This window comes from Crinia signifera, chromosome 4 (assembly GCF_055691185.1).
Source record: "Crinia signifera chromosome 4, ASM5569118v1, whole genome shotgun sequence".
NCBI lineage: Eukaryota > Metazoa > Chordata > Amphibia > Anura > Myobatrachidae > Crinia > Crinia signifera.
In genome coordinates this window covers 311,034,187-311,059,292 of record NC_139220.1, presented here as the reverse complement: position 1 = coordinate 311,059,292, position 25,106 = coordinate 311,034,187, and the positions used below count along the sequence as shown (strand labels likewise).

The 25,106-nt window shown below is 44.4% G+C and overlaps 1 protein-coding gene across 18 annotated transcripts in view; it reads right to left on the bottom strand.

Moving 5' to 3' along the window:
• Positions 1–13,505: 13,505 nt before the first annotated feature.
• The window catches only part of LOC146075814 (uncharacterized), a 122,893-nt gene continuing 111,292 nt past the window's right edge, over positions 13,506–25,106 (bottom strand). For all 18 annotated transcript variants that reach the window (XM_083185432.1, XM_083185436.1, XM_083185441.1 and 15 more), the window contains 3 exons: positions 20,671–20,838; positions 18,599–18,803; positions 13,506–14,542 (listed from right to left, as the gene is read on the bottom strand). In XM_083185432.1, coding sequence (XP_083041558.1) covers positions 14,498–14,542; positions 18,599–18,803; positions 20,671–20,838 — 418 coding nt within the window. In that variant the 3' untranslated portion in view covers positions 13,506–14,497. The remainder of the gene's footprint in view (positions 14,543–18,598; positions 18,804–20,670; positions 20,839–25,106) is intronic.

The window sequence follows — 25,106 nt, the reverse complement described above, 5'->3', positions numbered from 1 at the left end:
CAGAATTGTAGTTGAATGGCAAGATTTGCAGGTCCATATATGTGAAGGGTATGCCAGCGTGCACGGACGTACGCTCACTCTCACGAGCGGTGACATAAGCTGAGTTTTCTATTGAAAACAATATGGACCCGTCCGTGCAAGCTGGCGTACGCTCAGATAGCCGCAAGAAGTCGGTGGGAAGACGGACGAGAGACGTCCGTAAACGGTGGCGTACGCTCTGTTGTACGCCAGTTGTCGGAGTGTAAGGGCTGGTCCGTCCATGTACGTTGGCGTACGCTCAATTGTACGCCACTCCCCTTCGACGTTGTTTCTGGCCGTACGTATGCGGCTGATTTGTGGGTGGACTTAACCCCAACGGCCGCGTACGGAGAGCGTACGTTAATAGTGAACGTACGCACGTTTGGCCGCTCCGATCAGAATAACCTCCATAGAGTGTTGTTTAACAATCTATTAGGGCCGATTCAGACCGTTTTTCCGATGTTTGAGCATGCACATTTATGAGCCTGTTCAAACCCCAGGAGCAAACGGATTCGGTGAGTTTCACCGATGGCTCCAGTGGGGGCAGGAATGGGGTGGACAGAAGACTGGAGAGTGGGAAGGCAAAGCATTTTATGGGCGTCCCCATGAAAACACAGATGGGCCGATGCCTACTCGGGTGCGGGCTGCTGATGTCACATGACATCAGCACCCGCCCCCTTTTCGGCCATCTCCGTGTGAAATAAAAGTCAAATGATTTCTCTCACCTTCGGCCGCATGCACATCTCGTACCCACCCCATCGCATACTAGTGAGGGGATGTGGGCATTCGTTGGGGGCGGGCGGCACTGACCGGTAGTTGTAGAGTATATAATGCCAGGTGTCATTGTAAGGTTAATGTAGACACCGACCTGTGCATATTATATGTATTATTGCCTTTTCAGTTCCTGTAGTTATTTACCAGGACAATCATTAAGCTGTTAAGAGCAATCCACTTACTCCATCTGGAGTCATTTAACTATAGCTAAGTGTAAGTAAACGTAAATGCAATTCTCTTGCAACAAGCTGGTGGTGCATTTCCTTGTGCCTGGGGTGTGAGCGACCCTTTCCTCTCTGATTTGTTGGGGAAGTGGAAGAAGAAGGAACAAGGTTCCCGTCAGGTTATCGATGGTGGAATTTACTAAAACGGGACTTCTATTTTACATGGGATGTTGCTATGCAGTGGCGTAACTAAAGGGCCGCAGCCCCCACGGTGGCGGGGAGGCCCCGGGGGTCTGCGGGCGCTGTTGTTTCTTCGCCAGCTCCCCACTGCTTGTGGGTGCAGCTGGGAGCTGGCAGGGGGGTCCGTGCGGCGCGGGGGTACCTGTGGTCAGGGACTCGGGAGAGCCTGGAGGTCCCTGCGGCGCTGATTATGAGTTGCCGGGGTCCCTGCAGCGAAGTGGAAATACTGCGCTACCGCCGTGCGGCGGCGCGGGAAGCGCTTCTAACTTTGAAAACACTGGCCGCGGCCGCACACTGAGATTCAGCCAATCAGCATGTGCCCAGTGTTTTCAGAGTCAGAAGTGCTTCCCGCGCCGCCGCACGGCGGTAGCGCAGTATTTTCACTTCGCTGCAGAGACCCCGGCAACTCATAATCAGCGCCGCAGGGACCTCCAGGCTCTCCCGAGTCCCTGACCACAGGTACCCCCGCGCCGCACGGACCCCCCTGCCAGCTCCCCGGGGGGGGGGGGGTCTTGTCTTTTAATGGGGGGGGGGGGGCGCCGATATTGTCCCTGCGGGGGGGCAATGTTGCTATGGGCGACCAATCAGAATCAATTTTTTGTTTATTTAGTGCCTTTAGTGGACTTTCAGGCTGAAATGGGCGGTCAGCTGCCTGCCACCGCGCCAATGTCACCCGGCGATTACCATGAGAACTCCCAGTGTTTTCATGGGGACGCCCATGAAACGCTAGGCTTTCCCAAGGGTGGGTACCCTGGCCCACCTCCCCCAGCCCACCACCGCAATGTTGGATGCATGCACCTGATAAACAGTCTGTTCGCCATGGCCGCATGCACCCGGTGCATGCACATGAGCAGAGATGCGCATGCACATTGTGATAACATCAGTCCCCATGCGAAGGAAGGCCAGCAGCGAACGGACCAGAATAAGGTCCATAGTATCTGATTGGTTGCCCATAGTAACATCCCAGCTGAAATTGAACTCCTATCTTAGTAAATTTACACCCAGAAAGTTGTAGAAAGAAGCTAAATCCTGCAGGACATGTGGAGGTCAATATACTTTAGCATCATTAATAAATGTATATAAATCTATAAGTTGGGGTAGCATGGATGGTGTAATGGTTAGCATTACTGCCTCACAGCGCTGAGGTCATGGGTTCAATCCCCACCATGGCCCTAACTGTGTGGAGTTTGTATATTCTCCCCGTGCTTGCGTGGGTTTCCTCCGGGTACTCCGGTTTCCTCCCACACTCAAAAAATATACTGGTAGGCTCCCAACAAAATTAACCCTAGAATGTCTGTGTGTGCGTGTACATGTGGTAGGGAATATAGATTGTAAGCTCCACTGGGGCAGGGACTGATGTGAATGTTCAACTATCCTCTGTAAAGCGCTGCGGAATATGTGTGCGCTATATAAGAATCTGGTAATAAATAAGGGTCGATTAATTATTGTAGTGTGGTTAGGGTGAGACTGGGAATTGTCAATGGAACAAATATTATCATCAATTCTACATTAGTGCAAATCATTGCTGCTTAAAAAAAAGGGAAAACTCTGCCAAAATTGCTCACTTTCTGTTCCTCACACACTATTACATTTGGCCCTTGATCTGTAAGTCTGACATGCTTATCAGAATCACTTTGTTTCATCTCCTTCTCCAAGTTCTTAAGCTGCTTTTCCAAAACTCAAATTATGGAAATCACCTAATGGCTGAACTCTCTTCAGAGGTGACTATAGAAGGTTTTTCACCACCTTACACAACACATTGGGGGAAATTTAATAGGATGAGAGATTCAGAGAGTTAGAGACTTTTTAAGAAATCCGGCATTTGCCTGCTCACTTGGCCTCCGAACACTTGGAGCTAGGGATGGCAATCCCAGGGCATTTTTTCAATCCTGGGAATCGGGATTGAAAAATGCTCAATCCCAAGATTCCCGGGATTCCGGGATTGGCATACCTAAAAAAAAAATTGCCCGTGCCCCACATTGATTCACTTTTGGGGAGCAGGGGGAAGAGGCAGGCGGCGGCTGGGGGAGGCCTAATGGCTAGAGGGTTCCGGCGCCACCATCACTTACTTCTGGTGGAACGGCGTAGGGGTCAGGCGGCAGCCGTCAGGCGGCGGGTATGATGTGTGTGGATGTGGGAAGCCGGCGGGGAGCGGGTTCCGGCGCTGGTGGTGTTGCTCTGCAGCCTGTACAGCATGACCTATGACCGAATCACGCTGCCGCTGAGACGGGAACAGCAGGGCACCGTCTGAGCAGGTGCTCAGACGCTGCCCGGCATTAGACTGCGCACGCAGTCTAATACTTCAATCCCGGGATTGAAATCCTGGACATTTTGGGGCTAAATCCCGGGATTGGTCACCCTACTTGCAGCCCAGTGAGCCACAAATACAGCATTTATGGATGTGATTATTAGACATTTCAAATGGTATCAAAATGTTTCTAAATATACAGAATAATAAAGCAATACGGAGGCCGGGGCGTTTGATGCTGCATTTGATGATGTCAATTTGTTTGAGCAAGAGTTTTATAGGGTTCTTTCTTGAGTTACAAATCACAGGTTATTGCCCCTTCCTGATTTCTTTGGCTCAGTTCTTTATGATTGTTTGACTATGGGGCGTGGGAACATCGCAGAAACTATGACGGCTGGAGGAGCATAATGTCTTCTAGATAATGGCGTGAGGCGGTATTTTGCAATCATCGGTCATTAGGCCAACAGTCAAAAGGTCGACAGCTAATGGTCGACAAACAGACAGTCAACACGCAAAAAAGCTCTATATGTATTAGGTCAATTTGGTTAAAAGGTCGACACAATGAAAAAATCAACATGAAAAAGGTCAACATGTGTTTTTCATAAGAAAATGTTTTTTAAACCGACTTGTTCATACTTTACCATCCAAGCAGGCAACGGGTTGTATTATAATATGCTGAGCGCAGGGAGGCATGGTGAGCGCAGGGAGGCATGGTGAGCGCAGGGAGGCATGGTGAGCGCAGGGAGGCATGGTGAGCGCAGCAAGCCATGCAAAGGGATACAGTACATATACTACAGTGTACATAATACAGTGTCCGTGTCCACCTATGTCGACATAGATACCAAAAACCCATGAGAAACTCACATCAACCTGTGCCATGTTGCCCATTTAATTGTGTCATTACATGCAGCAGCAAGCAGGGAAGAAGGGGGGGGGGGAGACATTACATACATTGCATGAAGACATTACATGCAAGGAACACATGCCCGCCGAGTTGCACAGCGCCTAGGCAGCCATCAGCGGCGCCACTGGTCGCCACAACAGCCAGGTAGGTAACAATTAAGCAGTACAGTACAGTTACAATACATTTAGGTTGCTATGCAGTGTATGAGACGGGGGGACGGGACATGGGGGTACATGTGGCTGAGTTGCACAGTTCCTAGGCAGCCATATGCGGCGCCATCTTAATCATCAGTGTTCCTCAGACCGGATTCAGTAGTGAATCCCGGCGGTCGGGATCCCGGTGTTCAGAATCCCGACGCCGGAATCCCGACAGCCGAAATGCCGACAAGGGGGGGACGTGGATCGCCCCCCCTTGCGGGCTCACTGCGCTCACCACGCAGCGGGCCCGGTGCCTCGCTACGCTCGGCACACTAATTTATTCTCCATCCAGGGGTGTCGTGGACACCCCAGGAGGGAGAATGTGTCGGCATTTCGGCGGTCGGATTCTGAACGCCGGGATCCCGACCGCCGGGATTTTAACTGCATCCCCTCAGACCTGGTGGACAGCGGAGAACTTGCGTGAAGCACCTGCACCTGCAGAGAGGGGGGGGGGGGGGGGGTGGCTATAGCACCGGCTATAAATGTTGACTCTATTAGTATTTTTTTCTTAGTTCTCTTAATCAAAGATATTACAGAAGAAAGATGGGATACAAGTAGAGAGGATTGACGTTGTCACATAATAAAGCAACAGATGGACGATTTGTTTCAAGAAGCTGCTTTATTAGAGTACAATTGTTACAATTATGTTTATGCTATTTTTATGCTATTAGGTAAACACTCAGAGAGCTCAAGGGGGGGTGATTCAGGTTCATTTGCTATATAGCGAATTCGGTCCGGGGACCAATGTTGCGAGTCTGCCCATATGTATGGGTGTCAATCAATGTTCCCTCTAATTTTACGAAGGCTGTGTGCGGCAAAAGATTTTGGCTGTGCAACTTTGGATGGAAATTTACATTTTTGTGCGTCACTTATATATAACTGGAAAATAATGATCAGCATTTGTGTTAACTTTACTTTAAAATGATTCTAAACTGTTAAACATTCAAAACACAGCACACAATGTAGTTAATGGGTGAAACACACATTAATTGAGTCCACAACTGCAAAAAGGGACCACTGCTGCTTTGTGCGCTCTGTTGTAATGTCTGTGCGCACGCTCGTCGAGTTGTGTGCGCGCGCACGCACAGCTTAGAGGGAACACTGGTGTCAATACACATGTGCTGGGCAAATGCCTTCATCGTGTATCACCCTTGTCGAAGTGTTTGAACGGATAAAGAAGGGGAGAGGGAGGCATCAGGGGAACACCTATTGTTTTATGGGCATGATATGGAAGGCAAACGCACATCTAAGGTTACTCTGAGGATCATCTAAGGTCACTCTGACCAGAATAACCCCCACTGTTTGGCATCCTGGCAGCCTGGACTCAGGCGCTAGCATCCTCATTGTAATTCGAAATAAGGATGAACACAGACTAGGGAGTAAATTTACTAAAGTTTCTAGAAGAGGTGAAGTGGCCCAGTAACTTGCCTAGGGCCCGATGAGGTCTAAATCTGTCTCTGCCTATGAGGTCTAAATCTGTACTAAGGGGTTGATTCACACTGACTTTTATTACCGATGGTGAGATAAATCATTCAATGGTAAGCAACCACTTTTAACCGCAGAAAGCCTGGAAGCTCCCCAGCAAACAGGTCTGTGCCCCCCCCCCCCATCAGCCAATGTAATGGGGGCGTCATTAGCAAATCTCAACCAAAAGAGATCTATAAGACATCAGAGCTGATTTGTTCCGGTGTTATAATCTGCAATATTTGAATTATCTTGCAAGTACAAAATGAGAGCAGATTTGTAATAAATAAACATTTTAAAAATTGTTTCCGACCTTAAAAATCTATATAATAAGTTGAAGAGTCTGTGTGCGTGCGTGTCCGTTGCATTGCGGACACACCGTGGCACTCAGAGCCACCAAATTCTGCAACAAGATACCTCTGTACCCGGTGGTGTGCACCTCGAAGCCGGTTTTGGGAAATTTCACTTAGAAATTAAAAAAAACACCAAGTTTTAATTTGCCTTAATTGATGATCTGGGAAAAGGATCGACGATCTGGGAAACCGTTGCGAAGGAACAACTCCACACCTGATTTCATTGCTGTCATTGAGTATGAATGACACATTCTAACACTATGGTGGAGACTTTAAACAATTAGGAATAAATGAGGATATACATAGACCACACATCACACACAAATGTACACATTGTACACGTGCACACACACACAGTACACCACATACGCACACATAGTACACAACACACACATATATACGTAGCGAGCTTCACACACTTACACATTGGACAGATACACACAACAAAACACACACATAACACACCACATGCAGTACATCACAAACCCATATACACTACAACACACACCCAAAAACAGTACAACAAACACACACACACTTAAACATTGTGCAGATACAGAAACACACACAAACATTGCCCGGATAGGCACAGCACACTATACTACACACACACATGTATACGTAGCGCACCTCACAAACTTACACATTCAGCAGATACACACAACACACACACACACATAACACACCACTCACAGTACAACACACACCCACATTCACTACAACACACAGCCAAAAACAGTACAATACACAGATCACACACACTTAAACATTGCACAGATACACACGGCACACTACACACACACACATTTATATGTAGCACACCTTACGCACTTACACATAGGGCAGATAAACACAGCACACACACACATAACATACCTCTAACAACACAACACACACCCACATTCACTACAACAAACAGCCAAAAATAGTACAATACACAGATTACACACACTTAAACATTGCACAGATACACACGGCACACACATTTATACGTAGCACACCTTACGCACTTACACATAGGGCAGATACACACAGCACACACACACATAACATACCTCTAACAACACAACACACACCCACATTCACCATACACACCCAAAAAACAGTACAACATACACAAAACACACACTTAAACATTGCACATATACACAAAGACACAACATACACATACTGTATATGCATAGCACACCTCACACACTTACGCATTGGACAGATACATGCAACACACACAACCACATACACTACATCACACACACAAAAACAGTACAACACACAGAACACATAAAAAATTGACGTTTATTTAACAGTCTGTACCAGCAAATAAAAACTGTACCTAATGTACCGTTTTTTCTTTTTTCCGCATATCCGTCTCTCCAGTCCTCCAGCCTGTCACTGCGCTCCCCAGCCAGTTGCACTGAGAAATCTTTGTCCTGGCCAATGCACCCCTTGATCAATACAAAGTGGGTACACTGCACTCACCCTGTCAGTTGTATGTTAGGCACTGCTCTGCCTTGAGGGTGTCCCAGACTCTTGGTTCATAGATAATGTTTGGTCGATGGGCATGAGCGCTGCATGTATTCGTTTGAATGTTATGAGTGTAAGAATTTGAAGAATAATACTGAGATGAAGATTTGCCACGTTAAAGTGTACAATTTACTCAATAAATCGTGAAAAAAATATATGTACATAGAAGTACAACCAAGAAATAAAAGTAGGTTTAAAAAATAAATTCTAATTCAAACTGATAATTGTTTGGATGGGGTGGGTTGCCAAACAAATCTATAAGTGGAGGGGGGTATGGATATTGTGGGCATAATTGGTGTTTGGTACACCTACAGGGGGTCCCCAGTTGATGAGAAATTTTCACTACAGTGTCACCGTAGGGGGAAATCCAATTGGGGTTCAGGTGGTCTTTTAGGGACCCCTTTACAATCCCGTTGGTCTCTTCTCCTAAAGCCTATGGTCTCCCTCAGTGATTGACTATTATTAAGGGAGACCGTAGGCTCAAGGAGAAGAGACCTACGGGATTGTAAAGGGTTCCTAAAAGACCACCTGGACCCGAATTGGGAATCCCCTTATGGTGACACTGTGACCATGACACTGTAGTGAAAATCCCATCAAATGAGTAGCCCCTGTAGGTGTACCAAACACCAATTATGCCCACAATATCCATATCCCCCTACAACTATAGATTTGTTTCACAACCCACCCCCATCCAAACAATTATGAGTTTGAATCAGAACTTATTTTTTAATCCTACTTTCATTTCTTGATTGTACTTCTATGTACACTTATATCTTTTCATGATTTATTGAGTAAATTGTACACTTTAACATGGAAAATCTTTATCTCAGTCTTATTCTTCAACTTCTTACACTCCAAACCTTATCAATGCACCCATTGATGATTGCGATGGCTGGATCGGTGGATTGGCCCGGCGGGTGTAGGGAAGAATTTGGCCCATTGCACCCATTCCCAGTGGTGCATTGCAGTGTTGTGCGGGTAGCCTGCGTCGCGTTAGGACGTCATGTGGCCAGGCCTGCGGACATGCTCCCACACTCAGGGGCTGCCCCACTGGTAGAGATGACCGGTGCATGTGCTTTACAGATCTCCAGACCTCAGAGACTGCTGCAGGCTGGATTGGTGAGGGGAGCGGGTGTGGCAGGGAGCGTTGAATTTTTTATTAATTATGGCGCGGTAAGTAACGCCCACCCCGGTCTCCACGCACTCAGCACCTGTATTTACACATCCTAGAAACTGTACCATTGAAAGTATAGAAATGGAGGTGTGGCCACATCCCTTTCTGATTTTGTACCGATTTCTGACCCTCAGATGTTGGAGGCTATGTCATAGGTGCTAAATCTCAGGAGTGGATGTAGAATTCAGGATCGTTGTGTTTCAAACAACACCACCACACCTGAATTCATTGCCGTCATTGAGTATCAATGCAAACACATTCTAACATTATGGTGAAATCTACAACAAATTACAATCTTAGGTCTTTGGCACAGCATACTGTAAGATTACATTTTTCAGCAATTTTGGAAATAAAAAAACCCCAAGGTTTTCCCGGGCAACGCCGGGCGGGTCAGCTAGTGATAAATATTCTTTGATTCGACAAAATAGCTCATATATTGTACAATTGCCCTGCACATGTGGATGCTAATTAGAGGCACCGTTTGTAAATGCAATTAAAAAATGTTCTGATAGAGTTTTTCCTAGCCAAACAGTGGATGATCATTTGTTCTGCACATACAATCACAATTAGACACAGGCTGTAAATGATTGTATGCGACTGTACGTGCATAATAAATAATAATTTACTGTTCCGGTCAGGCAGTTTGTTTTTGGCTTCAATGCGGTGCACAACGAGGTCAATAGCGTTTAAGCGTCCAATGTAGCTGAGAGAAAAGTTTGGGGGTGGGTAGGGGACTATCTATGGAGATGGTGGTGTCCCTAAACATCAGTCCACACACATAGAACACACTTTGTATAAGGCTGCCCCAATGTTTTTTCGCGACTCAAATAATGAGTGCCAGCTTACACAAATAACATTATAAGGAAAAAATAAATATATACACATTTTAATATAAAAAAAGAATCCAGTTAAAAAATTAAAACAAAATCATTTCTGAGTGTGGTCCGAATCCTAGGCACGCCCCATTGCATGCTGTAGCCTTACCCACTAGGCCATAGTTGACTACTGTACCATAAGCCTGTCAGCTCATTCACGCTTGATACAGCTGAGCTAACTGTATGAACTGCTTTGCGAGCATCTCCTATGCAAAAAAAGATATATTTTTCCACTTACCAATCATCACGTTTAGCATCCAATGCAGCTTGGGGTCATACTGTACCATACATATAGCCAGGGCTATTTTTCAGAAGGCTCCAGCAGGAACTGAGGCCCTTATTCTAGTTCACTCTTTCTGACAAAATATTTCTTAGATGGACAAAACCTCACTGCAGGTGAGGCAGGTGTAAAACCCCACCCAAATCTAATTATCTCTGCACAAGTAACACCTGCCTCACCTGCAGTGCATATGGTTTTGTCCATCTAAGAAATATTTTGTCAGAAAGAGTGAACTAGAATAAGGGCCTCAGTTCCTGCTGGAAGCTACTGAAAAATAGCCCTGCATATAGCATATAGTAACAGCAGAAATAAAAGCATAATTGAATGCGTTAAACGGTCCTAGTAAATTTACAGTACTGTATAAAGCAATTTGCAGCCCTGCATCCATGTGGTAGGCAGACAGTACTGTATGCTTACATTTCTGGTTGCTGTGCACGATCGGTATTCAGTGATCCTGGAGCCCAGTACTCATCTGTAAAGCATATTATCACTGCGTGTCTGCTGCCACACCTGTACACTGCATGTAACATACAGTAAAGTATTCCTTGCACTATATTATTGTACAGTATTTCAATGGAGACCTCACACATGCACAATGGTGATGTTTAGTGACATCTGGTGGATGAACATAAGCATAACACTCACCAGCAACTCCATATGCCACATTAAACTACGTTGCGCCAAGCTGTGCTAATCTGCGACATGCTGCAGAGCGCCTATTGCCGGTAGGATAGATGAGCATGGCTACGTCTTTATTTACCCCATGAGAGACATTTACTAAGAACAAATGGGCATGAATGTAAGTTCAGAAATCCTGGTTTCTAGGGCATCTGGGATAAGCTCTCGGACCTATGTGTTTCTATGGACAATACAGGGCTGATCAGGCTGGTTATCGGGGATTGTATCGCATTTCCATATTGCAGCATCACAGGTGTATTGCTTTACAGCACACCAATGCCATTATCTCTGTGCGTCTAATTAGCGCTATTACTTATATCGCTTGTCAAATGATCAGGCAATAAATAGCTTCTATCTCAGGGATGCAGTCAAAATCCCGACGGTCAAAATCCCGACGGTCAAAATACCGACAGCAATTGACAGAAAGTCAAAATCCCGACATGGTCAAAATCCCGACATTTAAAATCCCGACATGGTCAAAATACCGACAAGGTCAAAATACCGACATTTAAAATCCCGACAAGTTCAAAATACCGACACATAGAATGTAGACAGGTGAAAAAGTCAACATGACTTTCGGGCGACAGCTCGCGAGGTCGACATGGGTTTTTCACTGTTTCTTGACCCGACATGTGCCGACAGGCGGTATTTCATGCCCTACCATCCACTAGGGCGTGGTGGGAGAATAAAATAGTGTGCCGAGCGTAGCGAGGCACCGTGCCCGAAGCATTGCGAGCGCAGCGAGCTATGCGAGGGGCTGCGGTTGACTTCCAACTGTGTCCATGTCGACTGTGTCGACATTCAGGTAAAAAAACTGTGAAAAGCCCATATCGACCTCGCGAGCTGTCGCCCGAAAGTCATGTTGACTTTTTCACCTGTCTACATTCTATGTGTCGGTATTTTGAACTTGTCGGGATTTTAAATGTCGGTATTTTGACCTTGTCGGTATTTTGACTATGTCGGGATTTTAAATGTCGGGATTTTGACCATGTCGGGATTTTGACTTTCTGTCAATTGCTGTCGGTATTATGACCGTCGGGATTTTGACCGTCGGGATTTCATACCGAATCCCTATCTCATTCTCAATTGATGTATTGTATAGAAAGTATTATGGACAACAATAAAAATTAGTTTCCAGTAACTAAGAGCCATTAGCTATCTGATTAGGAGAACAATTAACCAGGCAATTCATCGGCTTCTTATCTGGCAGGGTTTTTTGAGTGCAATTACTGGAGGAAAAATGTATGAATTTTTGGAAAGACAAAAAACGCAAATCTAATTTATTGGACTGACTCTTCATGATGCGGTCTTGACCTGGGTATTTGGAAACCTGGGTCAGTCCTGGGTTTTTTGTGGGAAAGAACACTTCAAAGGCCCAGGTCTTGAGGTTAAAAAGGATCAAACTATACACAGAGGCGTCCCTATCTTTAATTACTTTAACTACTTCCGTGCGCCAGCAAAAAGAGGGTGTAACTTCTCAGGGTAGGGGTGTGACCTCACAGGTAGGGGGCAGGACCTCATAGTCCAGTGGTTCCCAAACTGTGTGCCGTGGCACCCTGGGGTGCCTTGGGGGACTTGCAAGGGTGCCCTGGATTGGTGGTCAGTGAACAAATTTAAATTAATTAATGCCAAAGTAATAGCTAAATTGTGGACAAACAGAGGGGAACCATGACCATTACCACATAACTGACCCTAAGGAAGCTATAAACATAATTTAATTAACTTTATAATTTTTCCTGACTTTCTTAATGAGAAACTTTTGGTCTAGGGGTGCCATGAAAAACTTTCTTATATTCTGGGGTGCCGTGATTCCAAAAAGTTTGGGAACCCCTGTCATAGTCGGAACCCACATTTTCATCCAGAGATACTGGCTGCACCTGGGGACCAGTCAGTCTGCAGTTCCGGCTTCTCTACAGTGACAGGTGCTGCACGTAATGTTACAGTGCAGCACCCGAGTCATGTCACTGGAGAGAAGTCTGCACTTCTCGGGTGACAACTGAGTGAGGGCTGACACCGCCCCTCCCTGCTTTTTCATAAGAATTTAAGAATGTTTTACAAAGTACAATCATAACTGATGAAAGCAATGTGTTATGTATATGAAAGTATCTTCCGCTTAGGTAAAATATGCCCCCAGGAAAATCTGCCACCTGCAGGGATTGCCTGACTTCCCATTGAAAGCACTCCTTGCTAGCTACAGCCAGATCGGCAGTCCCATAGCAAAGAGGGTGCTTTCATTGCTGAGGCACTCCCCTCCTACACCATCAGCCCTATCTGGCTTTTAGAGGCTGCAGCCAATGCAGACCATAGTAGCCAGGCTGTTTATTAGCCCCACCCCTGGATTTAAGTCGCGACACTGCTGCCAGCTGATTTAAGCCCCACCTCCTGGTGATGTAATTCATCAAATCACCGGGAGGGCAGAAAGTCGGGATAGGGAAGGAGTTTGGTGCCAGACAGACACCTACTATTTAAGTTGCATAGTAGGGGACCATAACAAATCAGAGACCAGAAGACAGATGAGCAAGCATGTGGAAAAAATATATGAATAGGTAAAATACTGCAAAAAACATAGGACGCACACAAAATCAAACACACACCAGGCAACGCTGGTTTAACAGCTAGTTTAATTATAATCAATTATATGTTGAAGAATTTGGGGCGTACGTTGTCATTGTCATTTTCTGATCAGATTTAAAAAGCTAAATATTTTTTATACAAAAATATAACAACTATGTATTATAAAGAATTGTTACATTATTTAAAAGATAAATATCCAGAACTTTAAATAATAATATAAAAACATATAGAGCCATTAACATATAATATACTGTGCATTTTATATGATTGTTTACATTAGCCGGCGACTAATAATTACGTTCTTGTGTGTCCAAAACGGCCGCTGCTGTAAATGATAGAGGACGTGTTATGTTTTGTGGATAGATTTCTCCACAATATCAGGGGAGTGAAAATTTCATATACTGTCCATATGGCACAGACTAATCTACAGACCGTGGTCCACTTACTAATTGCCCACGTATAAGTCACACGGATGCGGCTCATCATTACCTATGCCAGCCTACTTTATGCAACCGGTTTGGAGTAGGAGTGGCTAGAGTGGCCCAATCAGCATGACCATCTATGGCGGGGTGGTTGCCAGCTTGTGCTAAAACATACAGTATTCCATTCGTAGTGTCCATCCTTCCAGTGTCATATCACTAGCCGAAGCCATCGTCACTAAATGGTGACCAATCTAGTTGCTGGATAACCTTGTTTAACGCAATCTAAATATTGCAATAAAGGAAGCAATCTGCATCAGTTATTAGCAATGGAAATAAGGGTAACTAAAGTAAGGATATATGGTATGTCATATACCCAGATAACAGCTCTGATATACTAGCGGGTTACAACCTAATGGAGCCCAGAGATAGTTTTATGATGGGTGTAAGTGCCAGATTGGTTCCAGGTGCAATTCAGAAACATCATCTTCTGTCCTCTCATCAAATGATATTATTACTGTAGCAGGTAAGTTTTCATTTTCATGGCCTGTGGTTTATTAGAGGCACTGTAGCTGGGGAACCTCAAACGGATCCTCTAGATGGCGATACACTCACTGCTGAGGAATGGGTGTGAGTTCGGGTCTTGGAATGATCACCTGCAAAGCAGACAAGTGACAGCGTTATGTGACATATCGGTGGCTCAGGTACAGCTGGACGCACTTTATGTAGGAAATGGTGCATGCACAAATAAAGGGGGTTGTTCTAGTTCAGGGGTCTTCAAGCTTTTTTGCTCTGGGACCCCATGAGACAATAAAAATAATTACAGGACCCCCAGCAAGTGACTGCAGAAGGTCATCACATCACATGTGTAGTCAGCAGTAACACAACATCGGTCCCCGTGCGAACGAACAGCCGCTGCGAATGAACCTGAATAAGGTCCAGAGTGTATGCCAATACTAATGCGTAAAGGTTAAAAAAAAGCAGGACCAACTCATCTAGGGGGTAGGAATTGGAAGTTCTTAGCACAAGTGGTTTGACCCATCTGCTGCTAAAGACAGGGTAGTTAATCCTGTATCAAATATAAAACAAACAAAACAACAACTAGCAACGCCTATATGTAAAGAAGAATATTTACGATTGGATTGACTTACATTGTTAAATTCCATAGTTTAATAAGTGCATACAATAATATCATAAAAAAACACCATGGTAACACATAAAATAAATATTAATAACACCCACTGGATTACAAATGGCCTGGAGAGTCCGTTCCTATATACGCCCCATATAATAAATAGCTTAGTTTTTTTGGTACAAGTGTGTAAGCTTACTCCCCACAGTAAGCAAAGAGATAGTGAGGGAGATTTATCAAAACCGGGAAGAGTCGAGAGATAAATGACCAATCAGCTCCAGGTTGTGTTTGCAAAATGACAGTTAGCGGCTGAATTGTTGGTACTTTATCTCTATCCAAACTTTTATAGATATATTGGAAGATAGATTCTATCCTGTACCTAGGTATTCACATTTCAAACTCCCTACCTAATACTGCAGAAATCAGGTACAATCCAGTCCTTTCCCAGATAGAATCGTTACTGAAGAAGAAGTGGTTGGGCTTGGTGGTCTCGTGGTTGGGCAGACTGGATGCTTTTAAAATGTCGATCCTTCTAAACCTAATGAAACTCTTTCGTTCAATTCCTTATTTAGTTCCCCAGAAAGTTATTTGCCGCATAGACTTTGTAATACTTAAATATATTTGGAAGAAGAAATCCCCTAGAATAGTTCACGCTCGCTTGACTTGACCAAGTAAATCTGGTGGTTTGGAAGATCCAGATTTCAAAAAGTACCAACTTGCTTGCCAAGTGGCTCAGATAAGTGATTGGTCTTTGGCTCCAGGTACAAAACAATGGGTGGATTTGGAGAAGCAGATGTATTCTCGCATCCTGCTCACACATCTATTATAGACCCGCGCCCAACAGAGACCTCTACCTTGCGACACTCCACGTGCAATTTTAGACTCACGAAGAGCTTGGGATGAGATCTTATTCTCCTCGAAGACTATTTCTCGAATGCTCTCCCTGCAGACTCTCTCCAATATCTGGCTATCTGGAAGTCCTGTTGCATAGATACTATTACTGACCTTTTGGATGACATAACCATCACCCCATTTACCTCATTACAGACTCAAAATAATCTGCCCTCTACAGAATTATTCTTATATAGTCCTATTGGCCATTGGATAGCTACCTCAATACGGTCTTCTGGTCCGAAACTCCTAACACCCCCCCAATATTTTGACTAAGGCTTCATCTGGTAATTTTAGGGGCTCTATCAGATTTTGGTTTATCGTGGTGCGAGGTGCTGCAGTGGAATCTAAATGACCTTCCTAATTGAAATGGGAATCTGATTCACCCAGTCACCCAGAAAAAATGGGAATCTATTTATACTTCCTCTGTCTAGGTGCAATAATCACATAGAAATGCACTTTATTGCATGGAATTTATTTTACCCCTGTTATATTTGGCCTACCATATTCAAGCTTTGCTGGAGGAATTGTGCAGAGACAGGTGCTGTACAGATGGAGCGCCTCTCAGCCAGCGCCGGGGCTTGCCAGAATGCCCCCGCTGGCGAGATGGCGCTCGGGCGGCGGGGGACATGAACCCTGCCTGTCTTCTCTTCAGGGAGATGTGTAGGTTTAGGGGAGGAGTGGGGAGGTGGGATCGAGCGGTGGGGACCGGCGGTGAGGCCGCGGGGACCTCCGTTGTAAGGGGAAGTGCACGCGTATCATGCGCGCACATGCCCTTCTGGCGGCTGGCGCAGGATGGAGGTTGGTCGACCGCCAGACCCCCGCTGGATGGAGTGCACTCCATCTGTATTTCATATACAGTATTCTAGTCCTGTCCCAAAATCCGCCAGCTCTGGAGGAATGTTTTTGCATCTACGGTTCTCCAAGTATTTAACAAAGGTCATGGAAAAGTCCACTATGCATATCAGATGGAAACCTTTGGTCTGCCTTATTCCCTCAAGACTAAAGCTGGGTACACATATATACAATCTCATTTTTCTTGCGACCGTTCGATCGACCATATACACGTTCGACCGTCCAAAAGCCACGACCGATCTGCGCGTACACACCTGTCCAATTTTACTTGCGACGTCCGACGTACTCCCATCCAAACAATCGCAAGAAAAAGATGGGCGTTCAGGTTTTGGTAGTATGATCGCAGGAACGGCCTGCATATCTATCGAACGTGCGTACACACGGCACTTTTGTTCCGATATGTAGCTGTCCTGTCGGATGATTTTTAAGCAGCAAAGAACCTTCGACCGACCAACCGTGGACGGCCAAGAGCGTTTTTGGCCGTTTATCGATCTCACAGAAGGAATCGGGACTGCGTACATACATATACAATCGAACGGCCGTTCGTCCCCAGAACGGAAGAACGGCCCGACGATTGTACATATGTGTACCCAGCTTAACTCCCCATTAGCGAAATGGTTGGCACGAGTACTCAACTTCCAGAGATGGAGCCAATATACTACTTGAAACTGATTGATTACACCTCATTGAGATGTATGTTTCCTCTTTATATCACTAATTATCTTGTTTTTTTATATTGCTGTTGGCGTTTTAAATTGATTTCAGATTTCCTGTTTTAGTATACCTGTCTTGATCAATTGTGTTTTTGATTGTTGGACACCTTGTAATTGGACTCTTCCCCCATGTTCCCCTTATCCATTAAAATTTTCTGTACCCTATTCCTTACCATGGTTAACAGAATTAAATCTTCAAAAATCTCCCCCAGAGTCACATACACTGTGTGCAGTATATGATATAATGAAGCGTCATGTACACAATGCATAGTGGCAGATTCTGGGGGTGTGTGTAAAAAAAAAAAAAAAAAATCAAGTAACTTTGGGCCTGATTCAATATCCCTGTGACATTGCGAATGGATGTTTACCATAAACATCCATATCCAGGGGAGTGTATAGGGGTGAAATCATTCGATTTCACCCCTATACACTCGATTGATCAAACCAAAATCAGGCCCTAGATGCTGATCAGCGGCGTAACTATAGTTGCTGTGCACGTGGGGGCACCGGGGGCTGTGGTGCTATAGTTACACCCCCCCTAATCCCCCGCAGACTTACCTCCGTTCTTCTGCTGAGGACCACTACAAAATGGCCGTCCCCATATAGCACACAGTTCTCTGAAACTGTCTGCTGTATGGGGGCGGCCATTTTGTGGTGGTCCTCAGCAGAAGAAGAACGGATCCGCCGGGACCAGCGCGATAGGTAAGTCTGCGGGGCGTGGGCGGCGAGGGATTGGGGGTGCTTGGCGGGGCGGCGGCGGGGGGGGTGCCCAAAACTTAATTACGCCACTGATGCTGATGTTGTAATACCATCGGCTGGAGAAAAAATTGCCAACTAGCCAATCATAAGTACAAGATACAATAATATGGAGACATATGGCAGGTACGAGTGATGGGGGTGTGGCCATACCCAGGAGGTGTGGCTATCCCCCCCTTTAAAAATAATAAATGAAAACACTTTAAAGTGACAACCACTCAGCTCCTGTCATTTTTCAAACACAGCCTGTAACATGGCAGTTAGTATTTGATTGGTCAGTGCCAGTTCTAGGTGGGATGTTATGCCGCAGGTTGGCCAGGCCTGTACTATATATACACTGACTGCACGGTCACCCTGCAACTCACCTTTTCTTGTGTATTCACGTTCCCCAAAGACAGGCAAAAACTTTCAGTGCCCGAAAGTGCGCTCTGAGCAAACGGCATGGCCCCAGGAGATTGGCGGCCTCTTAAATCCACAGAACTCTCAGAAGGCGTAGGTATGTATCTGCCTGCGATATATACCGGATCACTGTAATCCCAATCATCCCAGCTTGTCTCTCTGTCTATTAAACTGTGGATACAGGAAAGTAGATTTATTCAAACGTTCACAATGTTTGAGCTGAGTGGCACATAAACCCACTCGTGGTAACATAAGCCGGAGTGCCAGTAGGTAACTAAGGTGGACGCATACAGTGCTTAGGGGTCTAAGGTTTACACACCTGCAGTATATATTACATTTTATGATATGAGAAAGGGGCAAATACAATAGCCTTTTCCTACAGAATCTATTTGTGCAATCTATTACAGTCATCAGGTCTGGGATTTGTTAGGACCCCATTACTACAGTACCACACAGTGGTGTCACTAGCTGGGTGCGAGGGGTGTGGCCTCAGGAAAAGGTGTGACACCAAAGTGACGGCTCTTCGACAGTGACCGTAGACGGGAGCTGCAGCATAATACTGTCTGACTCCTGCAGCACTCAGCTCCTGTCACAGATAAGAACCAGGGATGCTGGAAACACCCTTAGGAGTGTGGAAGACATGGTCCGTGCAAGGCCATGTCCCCTTTGATTAAGCCATGCCTCCTTTTTGGATGGCCATGCCGCATAGCAAACTGGATTAGCACAATGTGTCTGTTACAAATGTAGCGCCTCAAAACCCTCACTATGTATTTCCCATTGTATACAGTAAAATAATCCTGACAATGCATTTCACATTGAATGCATAAGAAAACCCTCAGTATGGATTTCCCACTGTATGTATAAAAATAATCCTGACTATGGATTTCCCATTGTATGCACTAAAATAATCCTGACAATGGATTTCCCATTGTATGCACTAAAATAATCCTGACTATGGATTTCCCATTGTATGCATTAAAATAATCTTGACTATGGCTTTACCATTGTATGCATTAAAATAATCCAGATTATGGCTTTACCATTGTATGCATTAAAATAATCCTGACTATGGATTTCCCATTGTATGCATTAAAATAATCCAGATTATGGCTTTACCATTGTATGCATTAAAATAATCTTGACTATGGATTTCCCATTTTATGAACTAAAATAATCCTGACAATGGATTTCCCATTGTATGCATTACAATAATCTTGACTATGGCTTTACCATTGTATGCATTAAAATAATCCTGATTATGGCTTTACCATTGTATGCATTAAAATAATCCTGACTATGGATTTCCCATTGTATGCATTAAAATAATCCTGACTATGGATTTCCCATTGTATGCACTAAAATAATCCTGACTATGGATTTCCCATTGTATGCACTAAAATAATCCTGACTATGGATTTCCCATTGTATGCACTAAAATAATCCTGACTATGGATTTCCCATTGTATGCATTAAAATAATCTTGACTATGGCTTTACCTTTGTATGCATTAAAATAATCCTGATTATGGCTTTACCATTGTATGCATTAAAATAATCCTGACTATGGATTTCCCATTGTATGCATTAAAATAATCCTAACTGGATTTCCCATTGTATGCATTAAAATAATCCTAACTGGATTTCCCATTGTATGCATTAAAATAATCCTAACTGGATTTCCCATTGTATGCATTAAAATAATCCTAACTAAATTTCCCATTGTATGCATTAAAATAATCCTAACTGGATTTCCCATTGTATGCATTAAAATAATCCTAACTGGATTTCCCATTGTATGCATTAAAATAATCCTGACTATGGATTTCCTATAATCTTGTCCCACACAACAACAATCCTGATTTTGGTTGAAGATCTGATGTACTACATTCCCTGTATCACCCCACCAATGGCCTACCATATAAATAGAACATTTGTGCGACAATCTATTTGCATACTGAAGGCCTGCACTTTTTTTCCCTTTAGTAAATGAGCCCTATAGCTTTAAATCCTCATTACACCGTGGCTGATGTTGTACTTACTATTGCGTGTGTAGTTTATTCTGATGACAGTACAAGCAGAGAGCGAGAGTAAAAATGATAATGAGAAGCACAGCGCAGCCGGCACCCACTCCGCCATAGATCCCAAGCTTGCTGACAGCCACCTGGCATCGTCCTCCCGTGTACCAGTACTGGCTGGATGCCTCACAGCTAAGGGAAGGAAGAGGGAAATCATGTGTCAGTATAAGGATATAGACAATCAGAGAACAAGGACAGGAGAGAAACATATATAAAACACTTCTACTCGCATATAAAGCTATTAACCATACTGCACCAGCTTATATCTCTGCACTTATCACAAAATATCTCCCATCTCGACCACTCCGCTCTGCACAAGATCTGCGTCTCTCTTCTGCACGGATCACTAGCTCCCAGTCACTATTACAGGACTTTCATAGGGCTGCTCCCACCCTATGGAATGCCCTTCCACACACAATAAGACTCTCCGCTTCCCTCCAAACTATCAAGCGTTCCCTGAAAACTCACCTCTTCAGGCAAGCCTATCATATTTAAGTTTTACACGCATAACCCTCTGAGGCACTTATGTATTATATAGCTTCCCTTCTGGACTTGTAACTTGGTTGTCCTGATGCCCTCAGATTTTTTGCCCCCCTATTTTTGGAACCAGGACCTGTCCAAGAGTCCGGGGCTGGTTTCAGAAATACAGGGGACCCCTACGCTTTTTGTCCCCCGTGTTTTTGGAACGGGGCTGGTTAAGCTAAGGAGAGGGGACCTTAAGCCATTTTTTTAACTTTCACACATTTTTTAAGACAGGACCATGCACAGATCTCAATGATCTGTGCATGGTTCTGCCAAATTCGCCTGTCAGAATCTGGGCTACATGTTTGGCGACTTTTAGTAGAATTTTCTCGTTTTTGCATCTCATTAAATATGCGATTTGTATACTTTATAATGGGAAAACATCTGGATGCGAGTTACGGCGTCACTAAAAATCGCGATTTTGGAAAAACGTGCAATTTCAGCCGTTTTCGCCCTAAAAAATCGCACAAATGAAATTTCCGCATCTCATTAAATGTCACCCCAACACTCTTAGCAAAATGGATTTGAACACCAAACCTTATATACCCTATGGGGTATATTAACTAATATACTATTATCTTTTAGAAGGTTTAAAAAAAATAAGAAGTAGATTCTGATTGGTTGCCCTTAGAAACTTCCCGTGTGAAATATAACTCACATCTTAGTAATTAAATGTTTACACTCAGTATTAGTGTATGTTGTGTGCACCTTGTCAATAATTTAGAGTTAAATTGCTCCATATTTAAAATACACTTAGTTAGATGATTCACAATATTTGCTCCCCTCTTGCAAGCCTACTAATTCTAATTATATGAAACTACTTTTAATATCAGATTAAACCATTGCTGCTAAGCAGATCTAGGCAGGGCCGTCTTTTCATATGGGCTTAACTTTTTTCAGGGATACCAGAATTTTGAAAATCGGCCCTGGGGAACTGGAGATATCCAACTTCAAAGCAGCAATCCACATCCGACCTGTTAAGCTGTGTACACACTTGTACAATTTGCATGAGATCCAGATGAGATTAATGTTGTGTACACACTTGTACAATTTGCATGAGATCCAGATGAGATTAATGCTGTGTACACACTTGTACAATTTGCATGAGATCCAGATGAGATTTTGACTATATAGTCAAAATCTCATCTGGATCTCATGCAGATTGTATGTGTTTTATCCCAAGCGATCCAGATGCGTTCAAGATGCGCGCTCCCATATCTCAGCCAGAAAGTCTTGACTGCATAGACTATATAGTGCAGATCTGCACTATATTGTCTAAATTGCATGCAGATAGAATTGTATGCAGATAGTCTAAATCAGTGGTAAGGTGCCCACAGACGCATCAATTATCGAATGCGTTTTGTACTTTTTAAGCACAAATTGCATCTTATGTACAATTATTGGATGGTGTTTATGGGCTTGTGCGATGCGATGCGCGTTCCCGGGAGCCCGATATTGTATGTCTAAAAAAGTACGTGCTGCACATACTTTTTAGACTACATCTGAAATTTAACATTACAAACATGGGTTCATCACATGCATCCAAGTGCACATCTCATAGCAAGCTGGAAGAAAAATTGTATAGAACCATTGTACAGTCAAAAACGCATAGCACAGTACAATTGTAGCGTCTGTGGGCACCTGTAGCCAACCCTAGCCCTCGAGAGCTACCAACAGTTCACATTTTCCAGACAACCTAGCTGCTGCACAGCTGCACTCATTAATCACTGACACATTTTAAAAGATACACAGGTGGAGCTAATTAGCTCACTTGTGATTGTGAGGAGACCTGCAAAACATGCACTGTTGGTAGCTCTCGAGGACTAGGGTTGGCTACCCCAGGTCTAAATTGTAATCTCATCTGGATCTCATGCAGATTGTACAAGTGTGTACACAACAGCATAATGCTGTGTACACACTTGTAATTATGTATGTAAAAACATAATTTTGTTTTTCCAAAAGCTGGGACTCTCCCCTTTCTGTGGACACTAGCGGTTTGTCTCTATCATGCCCAGAACCAGAGATATCCGCCTTCCAGCAGCCGGTCCCTGCTCCAGCTCCAAACGGCTGGTGTACAGTTTTATATTTTTGTCAATGGATTGCTCTGGCTCCTGATCTCTGATCCCCAAGTTTCCAGCACCTCCTGAAAGGTTTTATACTATTGAAGGCTAAGAAACCTAATTCCAGATAGTGGCAAAATCTGCAGTCAAACAAGCAGCCCTTCCACTGGAAAATGACGGTTATTAAGCCCACTTCATTATCCAACCCTCCCCTGCGTATAAAACACCCCCTACCTCCATGGAAGTAATTTACAAGGGACCCTTTATTCAGCTCAATGCCCCCTTCCACACGTTAGTGTTCTCCCTCCCACCACCTGTGCAGTAAAGGAGTAATTAGCAGAAGTTACTGCTCCAGGTCCTACATGTTGAATGGAAGATAGAGCACCCCCTGCCACCCGTGGGACATCAAAGCTGCTGCTGATAGCACCCCCCACCCCTAGGAGGGGAGAATGGGTAAGGGCCCCAGTGCATTACTTTGCCCAGGGGCCCACACTGCTGTTAAGACGGCCCTGGATCTAGGTAGTTTGCAGCCATACATACAGATTAGCTGTATTCTGTCCATGATATCTAGATTCATATAGCAAGAAATTCAATGCTTCCTATGCAGCAGCATAAAAGTCCATGTTTTATGTGTCTAACTGTGGTGTATGAGGTTGATCGTTCAAGTCCTCTATATGGAATGTTGAGAATTGTGTGTTTTAAACACAGGGGGGTTAATCTGAAAGTGCACATATCTCCCGTACATATTGGAAGTAATTTAACTAGACTTCCGGTTAGCACCATATACATTAGCATAAAATCATGTCTATACCATTCTTTGAGATCTACTAACAGTCCTTTTTTTCACAGACCTCCTAGCTGGTGCATAGATGCAGTCATTACTAATTGTCACATTCCCCAGACCTCCTAGCTGGTGCATAGATGCAGTCATTACTAATTGTCACATTCCCCAGACCTCCTAGCTGGTGCACAGATGTAGCCATTACTAATTGTCACATTCCCCAGACCTCCTAGCTGGTGCACAGGTGCAGTCATTACTAATTGTCACATTCCCCAGACCTCCTAGCTGGTGCACAGGTGCAGTCATTACTATTTGTCACATTCCCCAGACCTCCTAGCTGGTGCACAGTGTAGCCATTACTAATTAACACATTCCCCAGACCTCCTAGCTCTAAATGGAGTGCATTCTATGGAGGGACATGTTACCAGTGGAGTACCCCAGGGATCTGTACTTGGACCAGTGCTCTTTAATATCTTTGTTAGTAACATTGCACAGGTGCAGTCATTACTATTTGTCACATTCCCCAGACCTCCTAGCTGGTGCACAGGTGCAGTCATTACTTACTGTCACATCCCCAAGACCACCTAGCTGGTGCACAGGTCTGGCCATTACTAATTGTCACATTTCCCAGACCACCTAGATGGTGCACAGGAAGATGTCATTACTGACTATCACATTTTCCAGACCACCTAGCTGGTGCACAGGTGCAGTCATTACTAACTTTCACATTTCACAGACCACCTAGCTGGTGCATAGGTGCAGTCATTACTAACTGTCTCCATTCACAGACCACCTAGATTGTGCACAGGTGCAGTCATTACTCACTGTCACATTTCCCAGACCACCAAGCTGGTACACAGGTTCAGTCATTACTAACTTTCACATTCCCCAGACCACCTAGTTGGTGCACAAGTGCAGTCATTACTAACTGTCACATTATACAGACCATCTAGCTGGTGCACAGGTGCAGTCATTACTAAATGTCACATTCCCCATGCCATCTAGCTGGTGCACAGGTCTGGTCATTACTATTTGTC